The 23,758-nt window shown below is 41.8% G+C and overlaps 1 protein-coding gene across 7 annotated transcripts in view; it reads right to left on the bottom strand.

Moving 5' to 3' along the window:
• Positions 1-7,984: 7,984 nt before the first annotated feature.
• Positions 7,985-23,758, bottom strand: part of EPSTI1 (epithelial stromal interaction 1) — a 115,977-nt gene continuing 100,203 nt past the window's right edge. For 3 of the 7 annotated variants that reach the window (XM_055244869.2, XM_055244867.2, XM_055244870.2), the window contains 3 exons: positions 22,729-22,802; positions 17,270-17,369; positions 7,985-8,502 (listed from right to left, as the gene is read on the bottom strand). In XM_055244869.2, coding sequence (XP_055100844.2) covers positions 8,494-8,502; positions 17,270-17,369; positions 22,729-22,802 — 183 coding nt within the window. In that variant the 3' untranslated portion in view covers positions 7,985-8,493. Of the gene's footprint in view, positions 8,503-9,209; positions 9,242-13,107; positions 13,485-17,269; positions 17,370-22,728; positions 22,803-23,758 lie in introns of those variants that run through there. The other 4 variants (XM_063619136.1, XM_063619138.1, XM_063619137.1 and 1 more) reach the window with 2 other exon arrangements.

Genomic DNA, 23,758 nt, shown 5'->3' on the forward strand with positions numbered 1-23,758 from the left:
TCATTTGCACGTTTTTCAGAGCTCTGCACTGTCATTCATTCAGAGCCAGAAATTTCGGCTCATTTACAGCGGATGCATGCTCTCGCATAATCTCTACACCCATCTTGGGCTTCAATTTTCTCTTAACAATGTTCATTCTACCCTATTCAGTCCAAAGATCACTCTCCTTGACAGAGAAGACAGGACTAAATGGGAGGAAAGGAGTTCTGTTTTCTTCACGTCATCCATCAACATCACACCACTGGCCTCAGGCAGCGAGCCTCTTCCTTCTTTATTCTTGCTCTAAATTTAAGAGCCCTCCGTTATCCTTACTTTTCTTTTCTCTAAGCCTCAGCTCACTCTGGTCTTTGGTGCTTCTGATCTGTTACTGGTCCTTGCCTTTCTTTCACATAATCTTTAGTAGCGTGCCTCTTTCCACTTTTTGGCACATCTTTTTAAAATCCAAATTTCTCAGTGGGAGTGTGCAGCCACCTTGGCTCTGAAGGTCTTTTCCTTTTGTCTGCAGCATGAACAACATGTGTGATTGCAAATATAGAATTATAATTTTGAAAGCTTATCAATTCTTTTGAGTTTCCTCTTGAGAAATAGAATTAAAACAATCTTTTCTTGAATTCATTAAAACCTGCCTTCTCCCATTGTTGAGTACCTGTCTTAGCATTCCAAGCCTCCTCCCTGCTTGGCTAGCACAAACCTTAAAATGACACACGCACTTCCTCAAAAGATTCCTTTATACCATAGAAGTGAAGTGCAAGAGGCAAAAAGACCCAGTGGTTTTTTCTGACAATAGTCTCTGTAAAACATCTCAAGAAACCAATTAAAGAGGATGGTAGTAAACCTGAAATAAAAGGGAAAGTTCCTAAAGATATTGTGGTGGTATAATTAATAATCCCTGCCAATCAATTATGCAGGGATAATTATGAGAAGGAAGGAAGACTGCTGAGGCCTACAAGTATACATGGCCAGGTGATCTAGAAAATGGTGATAAGGTAGGAAGAAAGAAGGACCAACATTTTTAGTAATGAAGAGAGGAGTTGAGAAAGTATCTTTTCATGTAAAACTAATATAGTATTTCCCTTGCTACTCTCCTACCTTGCATTCCCATTTACCTTTTAAGAGCATTCATCCCATCAGTTTGTCTACAACCTATCCTATGAGGTAAGGTGGAGATAAGAGATTTGTCCAAGGTTTCAACATTAGTGAATGGCAGATCTACATTCTCATATCTTCCAGAAATGCAGTGGTTCCCCTTTCTTTTCCAAAATGCTATGGCTCATGGCATTGCTAACCATCTGCAGGGATTAAAGGACAGGCATTGCCAACTGCCTTTTTGCCTGTAAAGGGGCAAAGCCAGCCCTTTGGTTTGTATCAGCAGCTGCTATTGGCGGGGCTTGGGGTTATTCATAACTGATTAGCTTAATATGATATCCTTATCCCAAGAATCTTTCCATCCTTGATTACCACACCTGGGGTTGGCCAATTACCTGGGACAAATTCCAAAACACTGAGAGAAGCTCTCTTGCAGGGTGTTTCTCCTCTCTTATATCTTGTCTCCCACTTCCGAGCAGCAACCACACTAGTCTCTCTCTCTCTGTGAGTGTGAGTGTGTGTGTGTGTGTGTGTGTGTGTGTTCCGAGGTGAGCAGGCCTATACAAACCTACTCCCAAAGGCCAAGGAAGGTGAGGAGCTGAAGAAAGAAGCTGACAAATCCAGATTCTCAGAATGAAATACTTAATAGGGATTTATGAACAGAAGCCATATCTCAAGCAGCTGCGAATGGTGAATCCCTACAGTGCACTGTTACCCCACAGACCCAGGGCTTACAAATCATAGGGAATTTGCCTAAGGGGAAGATGTATGTGTTTACGATAACATCAAGGTTGTTTTGACCTAAGGGCAGGAATTATTGGTAATTATACACTCTTAACAGTAGATAAAATAGAAATTTTAGAGGCATTTTTTCAGAACTGGCGTTAATCAGAAGTCAACATGGCCGATTAGTATACAAGATGGAGTTACTCTAGCCTGCACATTCTCCCTTCTCAATGTCCCCCAAACACATGCTTACCACCATCACTGCACCACTGTGGCTGCTTTAAATGTCCCTGCACTCAATCCTTCACCAACCACCACTATACTTATTTCTTTCCATCTGTAAAAATTTTCCTCTTTTATCAAATCCATTCATTTACCAAATACTCATTGAATCACTACTATGTGCTAGGCACCATTCAAGGAACTGGGAATACAGCATTGAACAAAACAATGTCCCCAAGCTCATGGAATTTTATTCTATAGTCTTGAAATTCTTTATTAACCACACCAAATCTCCCTTCCTCTGAAATACTACATATTTTGTATTTATGACATCACCATCAATGTATTTACACAGGCTAGAAATATGAAACTCATCTTCTATTCGTCAGTCTCCATCTATATCTAGTCATTTACAAAGTCCTGACTTTATAAAATACGTCTACATTTACTATAACTACAATGTAATTTTTCTAAAGATACTTTCTGAAAGACAACCGGATCTCCAAATTAAATACGTAGGCTTCTTATCTTGATTTAATATCCTGAGAATTCCACATGCTCATTCTTTTGTCCTCATCCATATTCTCACTGCTCTAGCTCAGGACTGTCATCACGGGTCACCTTGAACTGAGGTAATCACCTCCAGCCTCCTAACAGATTGCTCTGCTTCTGGGCTTTCCTCCCTGAAATCTCTTTCTTGGGTTCACTCATGATTTATTTAAAATAAAAAGCTAAATCTAATCAGGTCCATGCCCTGCTTATAACCTTTTAAAAGTTCAAGCTACTTGATATGGCACCAAAAGCCATTCGTGTTAGGTTTCTTATCTCATTGCTTTGCATAGTTTCTATCTCATTTTTCCTACATTCTCTCTCTCTCTGTGTGTGTGTGCGTGCGTGTGTGTGTGTGTGTGTGTGTGTCTAACTCATACTAAAGTTCTTTAGTGGCTGGTTTGTACGATATTGTAGTCTCCGTGCCTAGCATAGTGCCTGGCCTATATTCGTTCCTTACTATAGTTTGAATTGAACTGGGTTTTTGCTATTGTTTTGAATTTGCATGTGTCTTTGATCTTAAGCTTTCATATGTCTGTGTCTTCCTTCTTCAACTGTAGAATGTGTTCCTTGGGGGGATAATTAGGGTTATTTACAAATGTTCTTGTTCTCTTCCTCCTTTGTACATTGCAGAAAATTGTAGGATTTTCCTTTCCACACCTTTAAAATTAAGAATAGCCACATGATTTGTTCTGGCCAAAGACATGTGAACAGAAGTAGCATGTGTCATTTCCTGGAGAAAGCATTGCCTGGAGATAGCACAGAATACTGCCACCATCTCCTCCTCTTGGTGTATGGAAAGCATAAGAACAGACAGAGCCTTTCTCAGTCCTTGACTAAGGTGAGCAGAGGCTTCTGCTGACCTGTGCATGAAGTGCAGCATGGGCAAGAAACAAGTATTGCTAAGCCAAGGAGAGGTGGGGGCTGCTTATTGTGGTCACCATAACCTTGCCTATTCTGACTGCCCCATTGCCTGAGGACAGGACCTGTACCACTTAACTTTGTGTCTCCATTGTGCCACATTTAAAACAGACTATAGACATATATTTAAATGTTGATTTCTGATTTTTCTTAATTCACAATGTCCAATTTCAAATACCCCTCTCCTATCAGTTTCTGTTCTCTCCATACTAAAGCACAATTTCTACTCATTTTAGCTCAACTATGGTTTCCAAAACAGAAATTTCTAATCAGTTCATAATCTGGTACTGATCACTGGTGTAAGGTTTTGTAGGGAACGAAATGTCACCCCCGATGACTGACGACGATTCCTTCAGCTCAGCTGTGATCAGTGTCCTCCAGGGACGGTGAGAAGGAATGTTCGGAGCACATGCCCTGCAGCTGAGCAGCAAAGCAAAGGGGTTGTAATAAATCAGCTTCCTAGGGGAGGTGCGTGTTGCAGTACAGCTGTCCCTGTAGCCTCTGTCCCAGCAGATGGCACGACAACATGGCAATAAATGTCATGAAAATGCGCCTCCCATTTGCCTTTATATGCCTTAAAAAAAACCCTTCACTTCTGAGCATGTAATTCTGTGAGCAGAAAAAAAATGATAATCGTCTGTGATGCTTTTTAAACTCTATTGTTAAACAAGGGAATATTTTTAAAGGGAGGGAGGAATTCCAAATCAGAGCCCCTTCCTTGAAGGAATGCCTAACGTGTATTTATTCTCTATGCAATCCTCATGGTAACTGGAGAGGCATATTCTTTCTCCACATGTAATTTTTATTATACTTCGCTCCAGTATTATTTCACGCACATCAGCATGGAGCTAGTTTCTAGATGTGCTAGTCCACTGAGTTATTAATAAAAACAAAGAGCCCACAACCTTCTATTTTCTTCCACCTGCTAATAGTTCCAACACAATTCCTTTTGCTTCCTCTGGCAGCCACACTTCCAAACACGTCCTCTCATAGCTGGACAAACAAGTCCAGCTAATTACAACCTATCTGCTTAATATCCTGAAATTTAAAATTAGGCTTGTAGGCACTGTTTTTATGATTACATGTTTTTAAAAATTAGAAGTTTTTAGCCAGAGTTATCACAAAACTTTGAATTTTAACTTGAAATTTTTGGCTTTATAAATGTCAAGGGTTTTACTTTACAATATGTCTACACTTACTACAACTACAATGTAATTTTTCTAAAGATACTTTCTGAAAGACAACTGAATCTCCAAATTAAATATGTAGGCTTCTTATCTTGATTTTTAAAAAGTCAACCTAAAGAAAAAATTCAATGTTTCCTTTGAACATAAAGTATTTAGGGACCAAAAGAAATGTCTCTAGTGTGAAAACATACACAAAAAACATACAAAAAATGTGAGTTCTTCAGCCTATCCTGTGAAAGGAATAAGATCTCCTGACCTGTATTATCTACAACTGTTAGCAGCAGTGAATCCGTACTGGTTGCCCCAACCTCAATTCTTGCCTCGTCAGAAGAAATTCAACCAAGGGCCGTAAGGCAGAGAGACTGAGACACGTTTTAGAGCAGGAGTGAGAGTTTATTAAAAAGTATTAGAGGCCTGGCATGGTGGGTCACGCCTGTAATCCCAGCACTTTGGGAGGCCGAGGCGGGCGGATCACCTGAGGTCAGAAATTCAAGACCAGCCTGACCAACATGGAGAAACCCCATCTCTACTAAAAATACAAAATTAGCCGGGTGTGGTGGCACATGCCTGTAATCCCAGCTATTCGGGAGGCTGAGGCAGGAGAATCACTGGAACCCAGGAGGCAGAGGTTGGCTGAGCCGAGATCGTGTCATTGCACTACAGCCTGGGCAACAAGAGTGAAACTCTGTCTCAAAAAAAAAAAAAAAAAATAGAGCAGGAATGAAAGGAAGTCAAGTAAACTTGGAAGAAGGCCAAGTGAGCAACTTGGGAGATTGGGTGCATAGTTTGGCCTTTGACTTGGGGTTTTATATGTTGGCAGTCTTCTGGAGTCGATGATTCCCTTGGGGTGGGCTGTCTGCACGCACAGTGGCCAGCCAGCACTTGGGAGGGGCCACAAGCCCAGTGTGTTTACTGGAGTCGTGCATATGCTTACTTGAGGTGTTCTTCCCTTACCAGTCGAATGTTCCTGGAAGGTCATGTATCAGTTAAACTCTGCCATTTTGCCTCTTAATGCACATGCTTGAGCTTTGTTGCCCAAATCCTGAGATCTTAACAGAAGCTGCTGATCACCAGTTTCAGGTGTTTCTATCTATTGGGAGACTGCCTTTCCTAGGCACTGGCTGCAACCAATTTTTATTTTAGACAGTCAGCTTAACAACTGGCTGACTGGCTGGGTGCAGTGGCTCATGCCTGTAATCCCAGCACTTTGGGAGGCTGAGGCAGGTGGATCACCTGAGGTCAGGAGTTTGAGACCAGCCTGGCCAACGTGGCAAAACCCCATCTCTACTAAAAATACAAAAATTAGCTGGGTGTGGTGGCAGGTGGGAGACTGTAATCCCAGCTATTTGGGAGGCTGAGGCAGGAGAATCTCTTGAACCCAGGTGGCAGAGGTTGCAGTGAGCCAAGGTCGTGCCACTGTACTCCAACCTGGGCAACAGAGTGAGACTCCGTCTCAAAAAAAAAAGAAAGAAAGACAACAAAAATAACTTGGCTGACCATCACTTGATGGTTGCTTGACATTCCTGGTGGGGGGCCTCTCCTGGCCTGCTCCTGTCTGCCTGACTATCTACTATAATATAACTAAACCCAGTAGTAGGGGAAATCCTTTGTCTTGTTAAAATAGGCCACTGGGTAGAGGTTGTTGCTTTGCAGATTTTAGGATCTATCAACATAATACCAAGAAGAAACCACAAACGAAAAAGTGGTAAATCCAAATATAAAAGTGTTTAAAAGTTTATTATTATTTTATTACACAACTGTATTGCCTAAAGTTTCTATAACAAACACCTTACATTGGAACGATTTTCTAGTTTTTATTTTCTCCAAAAAAAAGGGGGGGGACGTTAAAATTAAGCATAGAAATGGTGGAACTTTGGGATTTCCTGTCCAGTTACCTGCGAGTCAGGTTTTATTCCAATTGACTCAACGTGGCAGATTAAATGTGAAAAGTAAAATGGTGGGCTCCTTTAGGCAGCAACTCTTGCTTCTTTCCTGGTTACCTCTGCCTACATAGATAATTTATTAAGCAAGATGTTTACACCCCCACACATATTCTAGATAGTTTTGGTCATGAAGTCACAATTTTCCATATCTGCACAATTTTTAAAAAATGAAACTACACATCTGCACAAAATCTTTGGGAGTGCAGGGTAGGCCAGGCAGTGGAGGAGAAATTGACACCAACTTCCCTGAGAGCTTCCAAAGTAAGAAAGCATCCCTTTTTCCTACATCAACTCCTGTTTGCGTGGTGGAAAATGCAGCAAGTGAGGCACACCAAGCATAGACGCAAAAATCAGAACACAACTGTAAGGTAGCCAGGCTGGCAGGTGTAGGGCCAAAATGGCTGCATGACACCACAGTAAAATGTCTGCTACAGCCGCACATTTACAATCAGTTTGGTGATGTTTCCAACACAGGCTGGGGGATTGAGTTTCCCCCATATACGGCAATGATAAGGATTTCAAATGGACCAAACGTTTTATATTAGTGTCAACAGCACTAACACAGCTTCAGCTGGCGGAGGAGAGGGAAACCAAGAATATCCACATTATTTACTCCAGAGAAACTTCCTGACACCATCTGCTCTCTGTTACCCTGCACCCACCAATGTGGCCCTTTCCTAGCACACCCTTGCCTAGCTCTGAGAACCCCTCAGTTATGTTGCTTGGCCCAAGAATTTCAAAACCCCATGTTTTCCTGAATAAAGAGATTTGGAAAGTTCATTTCAACAGAGTGATCGGTAACACAAAAGATCTCTTAATGCTGCAAAGTACTATAAGTTGTCCTGCTGCAAAGATGATTTGTTGTGTTTACCTTTATTCTAGGATTGAATGCAATGCTTTTGCTATACAATGTGGTGGCTGGGGGATGGTGAGGCAGAGGGGACAGAGGGATTAAGCTAGATTACACAGCATAGAAAATCAATGCTCTTATACTCTAGGGTCTGAGAACTGGTTCAAGGTCACAGAAGTGAAAAACAAAGCCAACTGAACTAGCAATAGGAAATAGATTGCACAGAGCAAAGAAAAAACAAGTTTCTAAAACACGTACAAACCACATATGATGTCTATATTTGTGTCTAGCTGATGTGTATACAAACATTGGCCTTTCTGGAGATAAAGTGTCCCCCTCTGAAAATCAGGGTAACACTATTAGTAAGTCAAGACCAAAACAAGAGCCAACAGTAATGACAGTACTATATTTGATCTATACGGCCTGGAAAGGGGAATTAAAATGAGACCCTTCAAGAGAGAAAACCCCAATAACTTTTCATTAAAAATAAAAATGACCCATTTATACAGAAGTAGTTCAAAATTTATTTATAAATTTGTGTAAAAGAATATAAGACATTTTTTCTTTTGTACATATTTGTACCATAAAGTAGGGATTAAAATATAGAAAGACCTCCAAAGCTTTTCAAAACCTGATCTGAGAATTAGATAAGAATATGTCACTTAGACAAGCCTGTAGCACCCATAGCTCTGATTAAACTGAAAGCATCAAGTGACTCCCTCTTTTTCTACCCTACCAACATCACTCTAATTATTATACTTCCAATCAGAAAAATAATGTAGCATTTCCCTGGCAGTAGAGATTAAATATGAGTTCAGGAATCAGCTCCTTCAAACATGCATAAATGAGGACAAGGAGAAGCCACTCACTCCTGACTGCACAATCAAGTGTGTGGGCAGTTGAAATTAAGGTAAAAACAGTGAAGCTGAACAAAATCACATTAAGAAAAAGCATCTCATGAGGCTTTTCGAGGTCAGTTGATGAAGGCCAGATAGGAGTCAATATTTTCTCATATACCCTGGAAGAAAAAGAAAACAAAAATTACTGCAAGCAGCAAAATAAAATTCAAAGCCTTTGTAGTCAAAAATGAAGTTCTTGCAAAGAACACTCTTATGCATCAAGCTAAAATGACCATTTTTTAAAATTAACAACTTAAATGACCATTGAAACGATTTTATTTTCAAGTCATTGCCTTTGATTCACAAAATAGTCTTGGTCAATAAGGTAATGGCTTGTCAAGTGATGTCTTATTGCCTGTGTTCTTAGAGATAGACTAACAGAGGTCACAAATAATACAGTTTGAAAATGTTGTCACCCACCTCCACAGTTACAGCAAGGATAGGATGAACACATGTGGAACAGAGCAATTTAAATGGAAATGTCTCAAGTAGGGTTACGCTGTATTATGCAGCAGAAAGGTGACTTCTAAGAGGACCTTGAGGTAGGGAGATAGATTGATGAGTCTCCACTCCTACCATGTGCAAAGGGTCAAGAAACCTCCATCAAGCCTTCTGCAGTGCTGGGCCACGCTACGTATGGAATACACACTATTACTGTTTCTTCTAACACTTTGGGAAATTAAAATCTCAGGTTGCCTCATTGGTCATAGGAAATGCTTAACTGCCCTTGAAGACATAGGATTTAGAGTTTCCACAGCATCCCAAAGAGCCTCACCTACTGTATCAGAGGAAATATTATTTAAAGGGATTTTTTTAAGTGACCCACCTTAGATGCCTCAAAAAAACTAATAGAGAACCCTAGAAAAATTTAAAAAATGTATTTTTCACATATAAAAGCAATTATTAAAGAATAAATGTATATGTTAAGAAATATGAGAAGACTGATTTAAATTAACAATGATTAAAAAATAAAAATCAATCCACCAAATATATACACTTATTGGGGGCCTACTGCTTAAGTGTCTGTATGACACTTCAAGAAACCACTGCTTCTTTCCATGGCTTGGTTTTATCATAATTTCTGCCTTCCTCCTTTTTTTCTCTGTCTCTGGCTTTTTACTAATTCCGATACTTCCTCCAATCCTCTGTGAATTGAGGCATAGCTTTCCTCTTTCATTCTTTGGAGAAGCTCTGTCCTCATCTATCAGTCTTTAAATGGTGACATATCCTTAATTTAATAGTAATTCAAATATATTAATATAATTTAAGTTGCTAATTCTATATATTAATTTTGTCTACTTGTTATTTGCAAAACATGTCCCAAATAAAAGTTTAATTTATGGCCTCTCTTCTTACTTTTGTATGATATTCTTTTATGAACAGATGTTTTAAAATTTAATGTAGATATAGTTATCTTTTTTGTTGTTGTTGTTTATACCTTGGGTCTTACAAGATCCTTTCTCAGCTCTTTTTATAAACAGCCTCTCTTATTTTCTAAAATGTAAAAGTCTTCCTTCCTATTTATAAGATTTAATCCACTTAGAATTTTTTTATGAATTATGTTGGGACCTAATTTCATGTAAGTACTCAATTGTCCCAACAGCATTTGTTGAAGAGTCTGTTTTCCCCCAGTGATGTGCTCTGCCCCGCCTGTCATACAAAAAAATAAAAAATTCAGAAATGTTGGGTGTGCTGGTGTCAATTGCATACCACATTAAATACACAATTAAGTCCCCATATATACTTCTTTATCTTTAGGAGTGAATTGGTTACTCTCGGTTCTTTGCTTTGATTACAATTTATGTGAATCTATAGCTTATTTGAGAGCTTATTCCTATCTATTAACAAGGTATAACTCTCCTTTTATTTATTCCACAGCATCTTTCTACAAAATTTAAGAATTTTTTTTTCTTTTTTTTTTTTTTTGAGAAGGAGTCTCGCTCTGTCGCCCAGGCTGGAGTGCAGTGGCGCAATCTCTGCTCACTGCAAGCTCCACCTCCCGAGTTCACACCATTCTCCTGCCTCAGCCTCCCAAGTAGCTGGGACTACAGGAGCCACACCCGGCTAATTTTTTTGTATTTTTAGTAGATACAGGGTTTCACCATGTTAGCCAGGATGGTCTCGATCTCCTGACCTCGTGATCTGCCCTTCTCGGCCTCCCAACGTGCTGGGATTACAGGCATAAACCACCATGCCCAGCTAATTTTAGAATTTTTTACAAAGGGCCTTCCTTCCTTCCTTCCTTCCTTCCTTCCTTCCTTCCTTCCTTCCTTCCTTCCTTCCCTTCCCTTCCTTTCCTTCCTCCCTCCCTCCCTCCCTCTCTTTCTATCTTTTGCTTCTGTGGCCCAGGCTGGACTGTGGTCGGCTCGCTGCGGACTCCCTGCCTCTGGCTCCCGTGGTTCTCCTGCCCCGGCCTGCGGGCTGCCTGGGATTGCCAGCGCGCCACAACCCCTCCCTGGTTTTTCTCCTTTGGCCGGACGCGAGGTTTCACCATGTTGGCCAGGCTGGTCTCCGGCTCCTGACCTCGAGTGGTCTGCCCGCCTCAGCCTCTGGAGGTGCTGGGACTGCAGACGGAGTCTTGCTCACTCGGTGCTCCGTGCTGCCCGGGCTGGAGTGCAGTGGCGTGGTCTTGGCTGGCTACAGCCTCCGCCTCCCAGCCGCCTGCCTTGGCCTCCCAGGATGCCGGGATTGCAGCCTCTGCCGGGCCGCCGCCCCCTCTGGGAGGTGAGGAGTGTCTCTGCCTGGCCGCCCATCGTCTGGGATGTGGGGAGCACCTCTGCCCGGCCGCCACCCTGTCTAGGAAGTGAGGAGCCTCTGCCCGGCCGCCCCGTCTGGGAAGTGAGGAGCGCCTCTGCCCGGCCACCCCGTCTGGGAAGAAGTGAGGAGCGTCTCTGCCCGGCCACCCCATCTGGGAAGCGAGGAGCACCTCTGCCCGGACGCCCCATCTGGGAAGTGAGGAGGGCCTCGGCCCGGCCACCCCGTCTGGGAAGAAGTGAGGAGCTCCTCTGCCCGGCCACCCCGTCTGGGAAGAAGTGAGGAGCGCCTCTGCCCAGCCGCCCTGTCTGGGATGTGAGGAGCGCCTCTGCCCGGCCGCCACCCCGTCTAGGAAGTGAGGAGTGTCTCTGCCTGGCCTCCCATCGTCTGGGATGTGAGGAGCACCTCTGCCCAGCCACCACCCTGTCTAGGAAGTGAGGAGCGCCTCTGCCCGGCCGCCCCATCTGGGAAGTGAGGAGCGCCTCTGCCCGGCCACCCCATCTGGGAAGAAGTGAGGAGCATCTGGAAAGTGAGGAGTGCCTCTGCCCGGCCACCCCGTCTGGGAAGAAGTGAGGAGCTCCTCTGCCCGACCAACCCGTCTGGGAAGAAGTGAGGAGCACCTCTGCCCGGCCGCCCTGTCTGGGATGTGAGGAGCACCTCTGCCGGGCCGCCCCGTCTGGAAAGTGAGGAGCGCCTCTGCCCGGCCACCTCGTCTGGGAAGAAGTGAGGGGCGCCTCTGCCCAGCCACCCCATCTGGGAAGTGAGGAGCGCCTCTGCCCGGCCGCCCCGTCTGGGAAGAAGTGAGGAGCGCCTCTGCCCGGCCACCCCATCTGGGAAGTGAGGAGCGCCTCTGCCCAGCCGCCCCGTCTGGGAAGTGAGGAGCGCCTCTGCCCGGCCACCCCGTCTGGGAAGAAGTGAGGAGCGCCTCTGCCCAGCCGCCCCGTCTGGGAAGAAGTGAGGAGCGCCTCTGCCCGGCCGCCCCGTCTGGGAAGTGAGGAGCGCCTCTGCCCGGCTGCCCCGTCTGGGAAGTGAGGACTGCGTCTGCCCGGCCACCCCGTCTGGGAAGAAGTGAGGAGCGCCTCTGCCCGGCCACCCCGTCTGGGAAGAAGTGAGGAGCGTGCCTGCCCGGCCACCCCATCTGGGATGTGAGGAGCGCCTCTGCCCGGCCGCCCCGTCTGGGAAGTGAGGAGCGCCTCTGCCCGGCCACCCCATCTGGGAAGTGGGGAGCGCCTCTGCCCGGCTGCCCCGCCTGGGATGTGGGGAGCGCCTCTGCCCTGCCAGCCCGTCTGGGAGGTCTACCACGGAGGCCAGAAGCAATGTGGGGGCTGGACGTAGTGGCTCACGCCTGTAGTCCCAGCACTCTGGGAGGCCGAGGCGGGTTGATCACTTGAGACTAGGAGCTCGAGACCAGCCTGGCCAACATGGCGAAACATACGAAAAATACAACAGACAAACCAACCAACCAACCCAGCAACAACAAAACAGGTCTACCCTGGAGTCATACACTAATTTTTTCTATTTTCCTCCCTTTCTGATCCTTTATCCCACTTTCTTTTTCTTCCTCTTCCTTCTCCTTCGTCTTTGTCAAATAGAGGATTGAGTTATTATCATTGATCCATACAAAGTCCCTCTCTCATTTATTTTCTTTAATTCCCACCCCCCATTTCTATTCCCCGTCTTCCCATGTGCAACCTTCCTAATATGTTTGATATGCATCTTTTTGTTTGTATGTATTTTTAGAAAATGTTTTTGTGTGCAAAAAAAATTAATAAAAAAAAGATAATCAAAGAGTATGTAAGAGAAAAAGGAATTTGAGTGTATGTTAGGCAGTTAGTAATCATGAAAGTATTAATACTGATTTTTTGTTTGTGGTATTTTCCAGCTGTTTAAAATTTGTAACTTGTAATGAATAGTTCTAAATAAACATACAATTTTGTATTAGTTTCAAAAAAAAAAGGGTCATTCATATCTTTGGTTGGATCTTTTTATTAGATTTTTTATTTATTCCTAATGTGTAGAAATGTAGTTTTTACATATTGGTCTTCTTCCCAGATGGGGCGGCCGGGCAGAGGCGCTCCTCACTTCTTCCCAGATGGGGCGGCCGGGCAGAGGCGCTCCTCACTTCTTCCCAGACGGGGCGGCCGGGCAGAGGCGCTCCTCACTTCTCAGATGATGGGTGGCCGGGCAGAGGTGCTCCTCACTTCCCAGACGATGGGCGGCCGGACAGAGGCGCTCCTCACTTCTTTCCAGACGGGGCGGCCGGGCAGAGGCGCTCCTCACTTCCCAGACGGGGCGGCCGGGCAGAGGCGCTCCTCACTTCCCAGACGAGGAAGGAAGCGGTCTTTGTCTAATTTTAATTCAAAGTCATGTTTACCTGCTTAATCATTTTGGATAATACTTCCTTCTTTTTAATCAGAAAAACTTTCTAGACATTTGAAATAATCTGTTCCTTGAAAGTTTAATAGAATTTGGCTCTAATATGTATAGGCCTGGTCTTTGTTTAATGGGAAGACAGTAAGACATTGATGTTGATAGTGTTTGTATCACTTTGCATGCCCACCAATAATGTGTAAGGTATTCGTTTCCCCACAGCCTTGCCAACAGAGTATATTGTCAATATTTTAGGAGTTTTTTTGCCAAATAATTTATAAGAAATGGCATTTTGGTTTAATTCTTTTTGAAGTCTGCTTGGTTGTCTTTCATTGTCTCCTATTTTTTCCTCATTATTTCAAATCCAATTTTTATTTCATCAAATGTTTTATACATCATGATTTGAAATTCAGTATCTAATCATTTTAGCATATGATATCATCTGGCTCTAAGTCTTTCTGTTGTGTTTGTGATGTTAAATCACAACCACTTGTTTCCTTGTGTGTGCGGTAAGTTCCAGTTATTGTTTTATGCCTGAGATGCACCAGTGAACACAACAATCCAGTGGCCCCGCCCTTGTAGAATGTGGAACATCCATCACCACAGGGAAAGGCGAAGAGTAAACAGTCAACAGAACATACAAGGAAATTATGTTTTAAAAGTATGTTAGAAGGTGAAGAGTGCTATAGAAAAAGGGAGGGGAGCCTAGAAAGGGGACTGCAGGAGCCAGGGTGAGAGGACAGGCAAAAGCTTTAACTAGGATGCCAAGGTAACCTCACTGAGACCGTGGAATTCAAGAAAGTAAACGAAGGAGGACAAACCATATGGGTATTTCGGAGAACAGTGTAGACAGAGCAGCCAGTGCTCTCAGCAAGAAAGCTGGTGTGGCTAGAGAGAAATGAAGAAGGAGAGCAGCAGGAGAGCCAGAGGGCTAAGAAGGAGTCTGGATCATGCAGCACCTGATAGGCTGCTGGAAGGACTTCGGCTTTTACTCCAAGTGATTTGGGGGGTGATGAAAGCTATTGGAGGGGTATGCAGAGTCAGAATCTTACTTCTGTCACTCTTGTATCAAGAACAGACCGTAGGTAAGTAATTGTGGAAGTCTCCATCTAGGAGACTACTGCAAGCATCTGGATGAGCACTGAGAGAGGCTGGAAGTAGGATAATGATGATGAGGGTGGTGAGAAGCTGTTGGATTGGATGTATTGGGAAGGAAGAGTCAAGAGGATTTGTTGAAGGCTAGCTGTGTGGGTGTGAGAGAGGGATTGCATTGTTATGGAAACAGGAAAATGTGCAGATGGAGCACTCGGGTAAAGGGGATCAAAGAGGTTTTAGACATGTTAAGGCTGAAACGTCTATTACGTATCTTGGATAAGTAGAGATGTGTTGGGTAGGCAACTGGGTACACAAGTCTGGAGTTTGGAGGAAGGAGTCTGGGCTGGAAATAGAAACTTGGGAGTCATGAACATATAGATAGTATCTAATTTCATAAGAATGAATGAGGTCATCATGGTATTAAGTGAACATCAGTTCAGAAAGTGGTCCAAAGTAGATCCCTGAGGCACTTCACTGTGGAGAGGGCAGGCAGATGCAAGGCATTCAGCAAACAGGGATGAAAAGGGGTTATCACTGAGGTATATGAAAACCCAGGAGAGTACAGTGTCCCAGAAGCTAAGTAAAGAAACAGTTTCAAAGAAGAGGGAGTGATTCACCATGACAAAGAATGGCGATCAATCAAAAGATGAAGATTGAGAAATAATCGTTAGATTTTGCAATGTGGACATTTTTAGTGACCATGAAAAGAACATTCTTTTTGATGGGTAGATTCTAAAACCTTATAACAGTGGGTTTAAGGAAAAAAAAAGTAATTAGAGATAGCAAGGATAGGCACCTTTTGATGTTTTACTCTGAAGGAAGACAGAGAAACAGGGCAGTAGCAAGAGGGAAATGTGCTATCAACAGAATTTATGTTGATTTATATTATATGCTGATGGAAGTGTTCTAGTTGAGATAGAACATTCAGCAATTTGGTAGAGAGAAGAGAGTATTATTAGAACAAAGTCCCCCAGGAGGTGGAGAAGATAAATCATAAAGCAAAGCAAGCACAGAAGTGCAGATGTCTGGAGGTCAACAGAGGTGAAGGTGGGAGCCTGAGGAACTTCCCAGGTTTCTCTTGCTGCTTCTTTTAAGTAAGGAAAGCACTGATAACCCCTTTGGACTTGGATATGCCCATCCTACTAAAACTTTCACCCAATCGTCCTCACTATTACATCATGAGGAAACAATGCTCCTCTCTTTGATCTGGGAGGAGTCTAAGCAGAGATTTGTGGCTCACTAAGGCCTGCCAATAGTCATTGGTGAGCCAGATTGCCACATCCTCACATCCTCAGCAGAAGCCTATGTGATATCCATTTATGCTCTCCCATCATCTTCCCCTCAGTCCCAGATAGGTGCTTTCTAAGTTTTAAGAGCGGTTCCATAGAGAAGAAATGACAACCATACAGTGTGTTCCCAAGCCCTGACCAAAACGTAAATTCCAATTGTGTTTCACAACTAAGTTATACAAGCTTGGATAATGTCTTCAACTCACAATGGCCCATTTTCCACATGACTCCTACTCACGTATTGTTACAAGATAGTATGTGTACTTTGTATCACACAGTGCAAAGATCCTGCATTTCAATTATTTTCTCTGTTCCATACTGTCCCTATTCTGAATGCCAGAGTGTAACAGATGAGCATATATTACGGATAAATAGACACATCCAGGAAGCATTCTCTGCAAATTTGCTTATGTTCAATTATCTTAAGTATGTACACATTTATAAAATCCATTCATCAATGTAAACTACTAGATTACTAGATGTCTTTCAAAGATACATGCTATAAGATTTCTAACAGATTCACTTCTCAAACATGACCTTTTGTCTGTCAAGTATTTATTAAAGGAAGATCTTCTCTAGACTTTCTAGGTGAGCAAGCACTTGATTATTTTGTTGTATTTTTACCAGTTTACAGATTTCTATCTGATGTGTGTATATAAAGGGAGTGAGTGAGAGAGAGAGAAGGTAGTTTATGCACTTGGGCTTCAATTAAACTGTAAGACCTATGGTCTTTAGTTTTGATTTTGTACACATTGCAAACCTCACAATTATATATGTTCCAAAGCTTTGGTGCTCATTCAATAATATATCATGCACACAAAATACATTAAACACATATTGCAACACAGTTGCAAGGTTTTCATCACAGAAATAGGTAAGGACATTTCATTTTTTAAAAGTGCCTTTTGCTATAGGGTTTTTAAAAAATCATTTCATAGTGAAAAATTAACTACTGGTTTCTTTGATGTGTTAGTTTGACTGAAAGAATATATTACTAGAGAATGCTTATTATTTTTATAACCATATTTCATTTAAAATCTTTCTGAAAAAAAAAAAATATTCATTTGTTTTTTTGTAGGCCTGGGCAACGGATGATAAAAAGCCTTAGAGTGCAGGCAATGATGCTGAGAACAAAGGGCAGGTGTCATTTTGTATTGTGATTGGCCAGAGCTGAAATCAGGACTTTCTCCCTCTAGCAGAAGCTATTGTGGAATTTGCAGTAATCCCCCTGGCTGACTGCCCATCACACTGCCGAACAGCACAACAACAAAAACATAATATCTGGGGAGAAGAGGCCAAAACATATATTAAAAATTCTCATCGTTTTTATTCTTCAACATTGAAAGATGATTTTTTTAAGAGAAAAGAAAAAACTCACCCAGCTGTTACCGCTATTCATATTCCAACAGCCTCCAGATTGCTCGAGGCCACCTGGTTGACTTTTGCCTTGGAGTCGGTCCAGAAAAGCATTATTTACCCTTTAAAACAATGAAAAATGTGTGTGAGTAGAAAACCTGCTGCAGGGCTGAGAGATTTCTGAGAACCTAATGTGTTGTATGAACTGACCATGGGGATAGCTTCCTGGCTTCAGCTTAGAAGAAATCCATAGAAACTTCTCTTCACACTAACCATATGACATGCTGTTAACCCCTCTTTACTGGAGCTGGTAACAATCTTGGCTCAAGCCAAAGGGGGTACGAATTCTTAACCTGAGAGTTTCAGGCACTCATCTCCTGCCAGTTCAGCAAGACCCTAGTTCAAGAAAGAAACTACAGCCCTCAGAATCATGCCAGCTATGAACCTCAGAGGCTGGAGAAAGACAGAAGCCTCAGCATAAACCAAAACATGAAGAAGAACCAAAGATAGCTCTATGGCATTATTGTTGCACGATAGATGTCCTTCCCATATTCCCTGCACTCCACTGCCAGTCTTGCTAAAGTAAACCCCACACATGAAAAGCAGAAACGGAAGGTAGTAGGGTGATGCTTGTATTATTCTATTTCTGGAGCTTGCTACCTGGTTGTTCACGTTATCATTAATCACTATAAATATCTGTTTTATGGACCTGTGTTTCATATTACAATTTTTTAATTTAAAATAATAAATCACAGGTAACGTCGTGCTCTGAGTTGCCCACGTATGGCTGAATAGAGGCAGGGACTTGGAAGCTGAAGAAATGGCACTGCAATAGGTACCCTATGATATCAACAGATTATTTAGGAAGTGCAGAAATAAGACTATAAGCTTCTTGGAAGCAGAAATACAATGCCTGGTGCATAGCAGCAAATATACATTTATGGAAGGAAGGGAGGCAGGAACCAGTCACATGAGCCTCTTATTCAGTCATGAAGATTAGCAGAATGTGGTCATGGTGAGTGGCTACAGGCCAGTGACTGTGGGAGATTTGGGAACTTTGAGGCAAATAAAGGCTGGGTGGCAAAGTCAAAAGCTGGAGGGGGGTTCTGGCTATCTGCGCTTGCTCAGTGCTAGCTAAGATGCCAGCCATGTGTGGGCTCAGTTGCTGTCTCTCAACAACTTTAGGTCCCATCGGGCTGTGGTTCCACCTCAGCTATTATAAAGCTTCTTTCCCGTCTTACCATAAAACCTACCCAAGCGCCATATTCTAGTCAGCCTGCTTCACTGCCAAGCTCCATGTTTAAGTCACCTTCTCTGAATCTCTCAGCATGCAGATAGAATAGTATCCTACTTCGCTGGAGACTCAACTATCAAGAAAAGGAAAGTGACCCTGCTCCCCATTAAACAACACAACCACTGGTATCCTGGACTGCCTGCATGCTTGGAGCTGTTCTTTTTTTTTTTTTTTTTTTTTAATTATACTTTAGGTTTTAGGGTACATGTGCACAATGTGCAGGTTTGTTACATATGTATCCATGTGCCACGTTGGTGTGCTGCACCCATTAACTCGTCATTTAGCATTAGGTATATCTCCTAATGCTGTCCCTCCCCTCTCCCCCTTGGAGCTGTTCTTATCCAGTCTTTTTGTCATTAACAAAGATGGGCTTTCACTCAGCATCCTCCACCCCACATCCAAACCACTACAAGGCTTGTTTGCTCTACCTCCTGAACACAACCTAAATTCACTCATTTCTTTCCATGGATACCATTCTAGTTCAAATTACTATATCTTCACCTTGCTAGTGCTTTCACTCCCACCTTCCGTAATCTAGTCCCCATACAACAACCTTACTAGATTATGAAAGAAATGTCTTCCTTTTGCTTAAAATTCTCCCATGACTTCCCATTGGTCTTAGAATAAAACTGGCTTATAAAATGTTGTGTTATCTTGCTCCTGCCTACCTTTCCTCCCTCACTGAGTATCATTCTCTTCTTCACTCACTATAATCCCATCACATGGGGTGAGGTGTGATGGCTCATGCCTGTAATCCCAGCGCTTTGGGAGGCTGAGGCCGGTGCATCACTTGAGGTCAGGAGACCAGCCTGGCCAAACTGGCAAATCCCCATCTCTACTAAAAATACAAAAATTAGCCCGGCATGGTGGTGGGCACCTATAGTTCCAGCTACTCAGGAGGCTGAGGCAGGAGAATCGCTTGAAACTGGGAGGCGGAGGTTGTAGTGAGTGGAGATGATGTCACTGCACTCCAGCCTGGGCGACAGAGCAAAACTCTGTCTCAAAAAAAAAAAAAAAAAAAAAATCCCATCACTTGGGACTCAAACAGTCCAAGCTCATTTGTACTTTAGAGCCTCTGCACTTGCTCCTGCCCTGTTTGTAGGCCATCTAAGTCCATCCGTCTGCCCCCAGTCTCTCTGTGGCTGGTTGTTCCTTGTCCTTTGATGTCACCTCTGCAGTGAGGCCTTCCTAAGTAACCTGTCACCTTCAATTTCTTCCTTAACATCACCTTGTGATATGGTCCTCACAGTACACATCACCATCCGAAATAACAGTGCCTTTGATGGTTGACTTACATTTCTCTCCTCCAGATTATAATTTCCACATGGTGAGGGACCCTTCTGCCATGTTTTGCCCTATTCCCGGGGCCTAGAACACAGCCTTTATGGAGTGTGGCCTGATAATGTAGTTACTGAATGAAACAAATCTTCGTGGCGCACGTTCTTCACCCCTAAAAACAACATGGATGACGAGTGCAGACTGCAAAACAGCTCACTGGCAATTGCTCTCAATTCACTCAAACCCTGCGAAGACTGATGCCTTGTCATGAAGACATAAGATACTGTGATTCACTTTTGAGCATCAGTTACTAACAGGACATCAGAGTGGTTGAGCACTCTTTGATACTATAGGAGTGTCCTCAACTTGCCTATGTCCACAGCAGTGTGAGTCAACCAGAGATGATGAGTGGGAAAGAGTTTGCTTCTCTCAATTTCTATCAAGAATCTAAATGGGAGGGAAAAGAACCAATTTCTATCTTTGTTTAATAGTTTTAGAAAGTACATACATGCTACTGTGGTCAAAGTTGTGCTCTGGGTTTTCTTCTGAGGGTTAATTTGGATAAAAACTATTATTCAGGGATGGTTCAAGTTTGAATAAATCAATTCGGTTCATCCCAGTTTTCACCTCATGGCCCAAATCCTTTCAAGTCCTTGACCCCCATGCTCTGTCGTTTCTCTCCGGGGTTTCTACTTGTCTACTCCTACTCAAATAGTTACAACGGGTCAGGTGCAGGTGCACTCAAGCTCATTACAGGTTCATTGAAAAGCTTGTCAGGAATCTCAGTGCTTTCTATTATAACACTCAGAGTTGAGTTTTCTGCAATGTGAACTTTTAAACTGTAGAAAGCATGTTGTCCTTTTGATGCCAATAAAATTGTGCCTTTGGAGAAAACCTAATTTACATCCCCTACACACACACTATATAGCTTGTGTTGTTGCCTTGAGTAAGAATGGACATGGCTATTTTATTAAGAGTTCATTGAATATGTATTCTCACATGATAACATGGGAAAGCTCATGGCACACTTTAAAGGCAATACAAACATAAGCTCTTTTCAAAAATTGATGAAGAGCATAAAATATATATTTAATGACTTGATCAGATACTTCAAAACTAATTACTCAGTTTATTATCTAGAAAAATCTCTTCTTGGATTAAATTTGGAGCTATACATTTATTGGATCTATTTAAGTAGAATCGAAAGAAAGAGAAAATAACTTATAGAAATTAAACAGCCCCACCAATATTTAGGTATTCAGTAGTATGGAAATAAAGAATGAGAGCCAAGATTCCTATAACAAAAAAGTTAACTTTTCCACCTCTAATCAAATAGCTTGGGTGTTTATTAGGTGCCCATCAAAGATAAATATTTTAGCAATGGAGCCTATTAATGTGACACATCACTATGTTTAAGATCCTTAAAGTCTTAGAATTCATTTAATCCTCGGAAATCCAGAGAAATAACTGGCTACTACTAGTTTATAAACACAATCAGTTTATAAATACAATATCAAGTGTTTTTTAAACAGGAAGTATTTTGAGGCAGGCGGATCACCTGAGGTCAGGAGTTCAAGACCAGCCTGGCCAACACAAAAAAACCCCATCTCCCCTAAAAATACAAAACAGACAGGCATGGTGGCATGTGCCTATAATCCCAACTACTCAGAAGATTGAGGCAGGAGAGTCACTTGAACCCGGGAGGCAGAGTTTGCAGTGAGCCAAGATCCCACCACTGCACTCCCACCTGGGCAACAGAGTGAGACTCTCTCTCAAAAAAAAAAAAAAAAAAAAAAGAGAGAGAAAATAATAAACAGCAATAAAATGGCTAAATTATGGCTTACTTTATAATAAATAATAGTTAGCATGCTTCCCCACCACCATCTTACCCAACAATATAGCCTAACCAACATATCAGAGTTTTGATATTTCCTTAAATAAGAGAAAAAACATATAATTAACATTTGTAGTTTTAAAACTATTTTGACTGGACTCTGGGGACAATATAGTTCAGTCAAATAAAAGTGAGCTCCCCGCCCACAGTTAGAGGCACCATCAGAATAGGGAGCTTCCACTCAATACTTTTTAAAGTCTCTCATTTAGAAAATGAAACCACCATAACTTAAAAATACAGATTAGTGAGAGTGGGAAGGTTAAATACATTAAAAAAGGCCATTCACTATCAAAAGAATTTGTTCCTTTAAATTGTGAAAACCCTTACATTCTTCTCCAAGATACTCAAGTATACCCCTAATGAACTCAACCCGTGTCCCCCTAGAAATCTCAGCATAATAATGGCAGACAACATGGTGCTTATTAGCACTGTCCCAACAGTAACATGATATTTTACTAGGTATTCTTAAGTCTGACATTAAGATTAAGATGGAGAGTGCTTAGACTATTTGAAAATTACTTAATGGTTCTAAGATTTTTTTTCTCTAACGTATTTGTCAATATTAAATAATGTTAGTGAGTTTTGTCTGAGCTTTTGTACTCAAGTATGGGTATCTGACCATCTATATTGATGTAATTATTATAACAAAGTCTATAAATGGTAGACCATCATCTCAAATTAGGACGTTTTGTCCTATGGTAGGCAAATTAAATATACCTTAATTGAACACACAACCTAAGAACATGATTCAGTTTTCTAATGTGAGTTTATAATGCCACCTATCCAAGAAAATTGGATATTTGTGTGCATGCACATATGTACACACATGTGTGTACTTATATGTGTAGTAGTTGGCATACCTCATACATATACCACGTCCCAATAACAGATTTAAAGGTAATATGCATTCCAAAACCATATTAATAATGTTACTGTGATGTTTTCCTAAAACACTGTACAAACTTTGTAGGTAATTGATTTAACCAAGGATGCTTATTTTATTAGCCAGTTATACCTCCTGTGTTCAGTCTGGTGGATTTTGGCTCTTTCTTGCTCTTGCTGCTGCCGCTTAAGTTCCAGTAATTCACTCTAGGAACAATAAAAGTTTTAAAATATGGTTTTCGATTAACACGGTTGTACAGAAGACACCCAAATCAATTACATATTTAACCTCAACTGGTACAATATTTCATTTTTGAAACTTTTACTTAAGTACTATTTGGATGTGAAATTATTTTCTTATATATGTAGGTAGCAAATAACTGTGGCTTAGTCAAACAGAATAGCTCTGTGAGTGTAAAATTGCTAGATTAAAAGCCAATGTGCATGGTCAAGATACTAGACCAATAGGTACAACACAAACAGAGAAAAATACAATGTAAGTCAAACTCATCTATGTCTTACAGAGAACAACAAATCAAATTAGTTCCTTCAGGAATATCACACAATACTATTTCTTGGTATTTCTCTAGCATTTCTTTCCTAATAAATTCATAGCAACTTACAAATAAATATTGGACTCAATCTCTCAATCTTATAGTGCAATTCTGTTAATAAAGCATTCTCCATCCTGGAGAATAAGCACTCACCTATTATTGATTAGTTACTTCTAATACCAGCAGAACTTTGAGATCTCTGGAGGAGATACTTTGCTTCATATAAATAACATTATTATAACTAAATCTTTAGCTTTCAACAGTCTGCTTATCTTCTTGGAAGAGGCAACTTAACTTCCAGACCTAGTTACTATGTTTACAGTATTATACCAAAGAACCAATCCCAGGATTTCTCTAATTTCCAACTGTCTACCCTAAGGCAGAATAAATTTTAATCACATTTCAAAGACAAAAAAAATGCAAAGAGAAGAAAATTATTAGGCCCAAGTCATATACCAGTGCCTGAGTCAGAGAGATTTTCTGGTAGAGAAAATACTGTCACGTCTTAACACATACCAATAAAAGGTTGCTATTGTTGTTTTAACTCCCAAACTTCCTTGATGAAAAGTATACAAAAAAACTCAAGGTTCAGGCTGACATTTTATTAAC

Source organism: Symphalangus syndactylus, chromosome 15 (genome assembly GCF_028878055.3).
Source record: "Symphalangus syndactylus isolate Jambi chromosome 15, NHGRI_mSymSyn1-v2.1_pri, whole genome shotgun sequence".
NCBI classification, from domain to species: Eukaryota; Metazoa; Chordata; class Mammalia; order Primates; family Hylobatidae; genus Symphalangus; species Symphalangus syndactylus.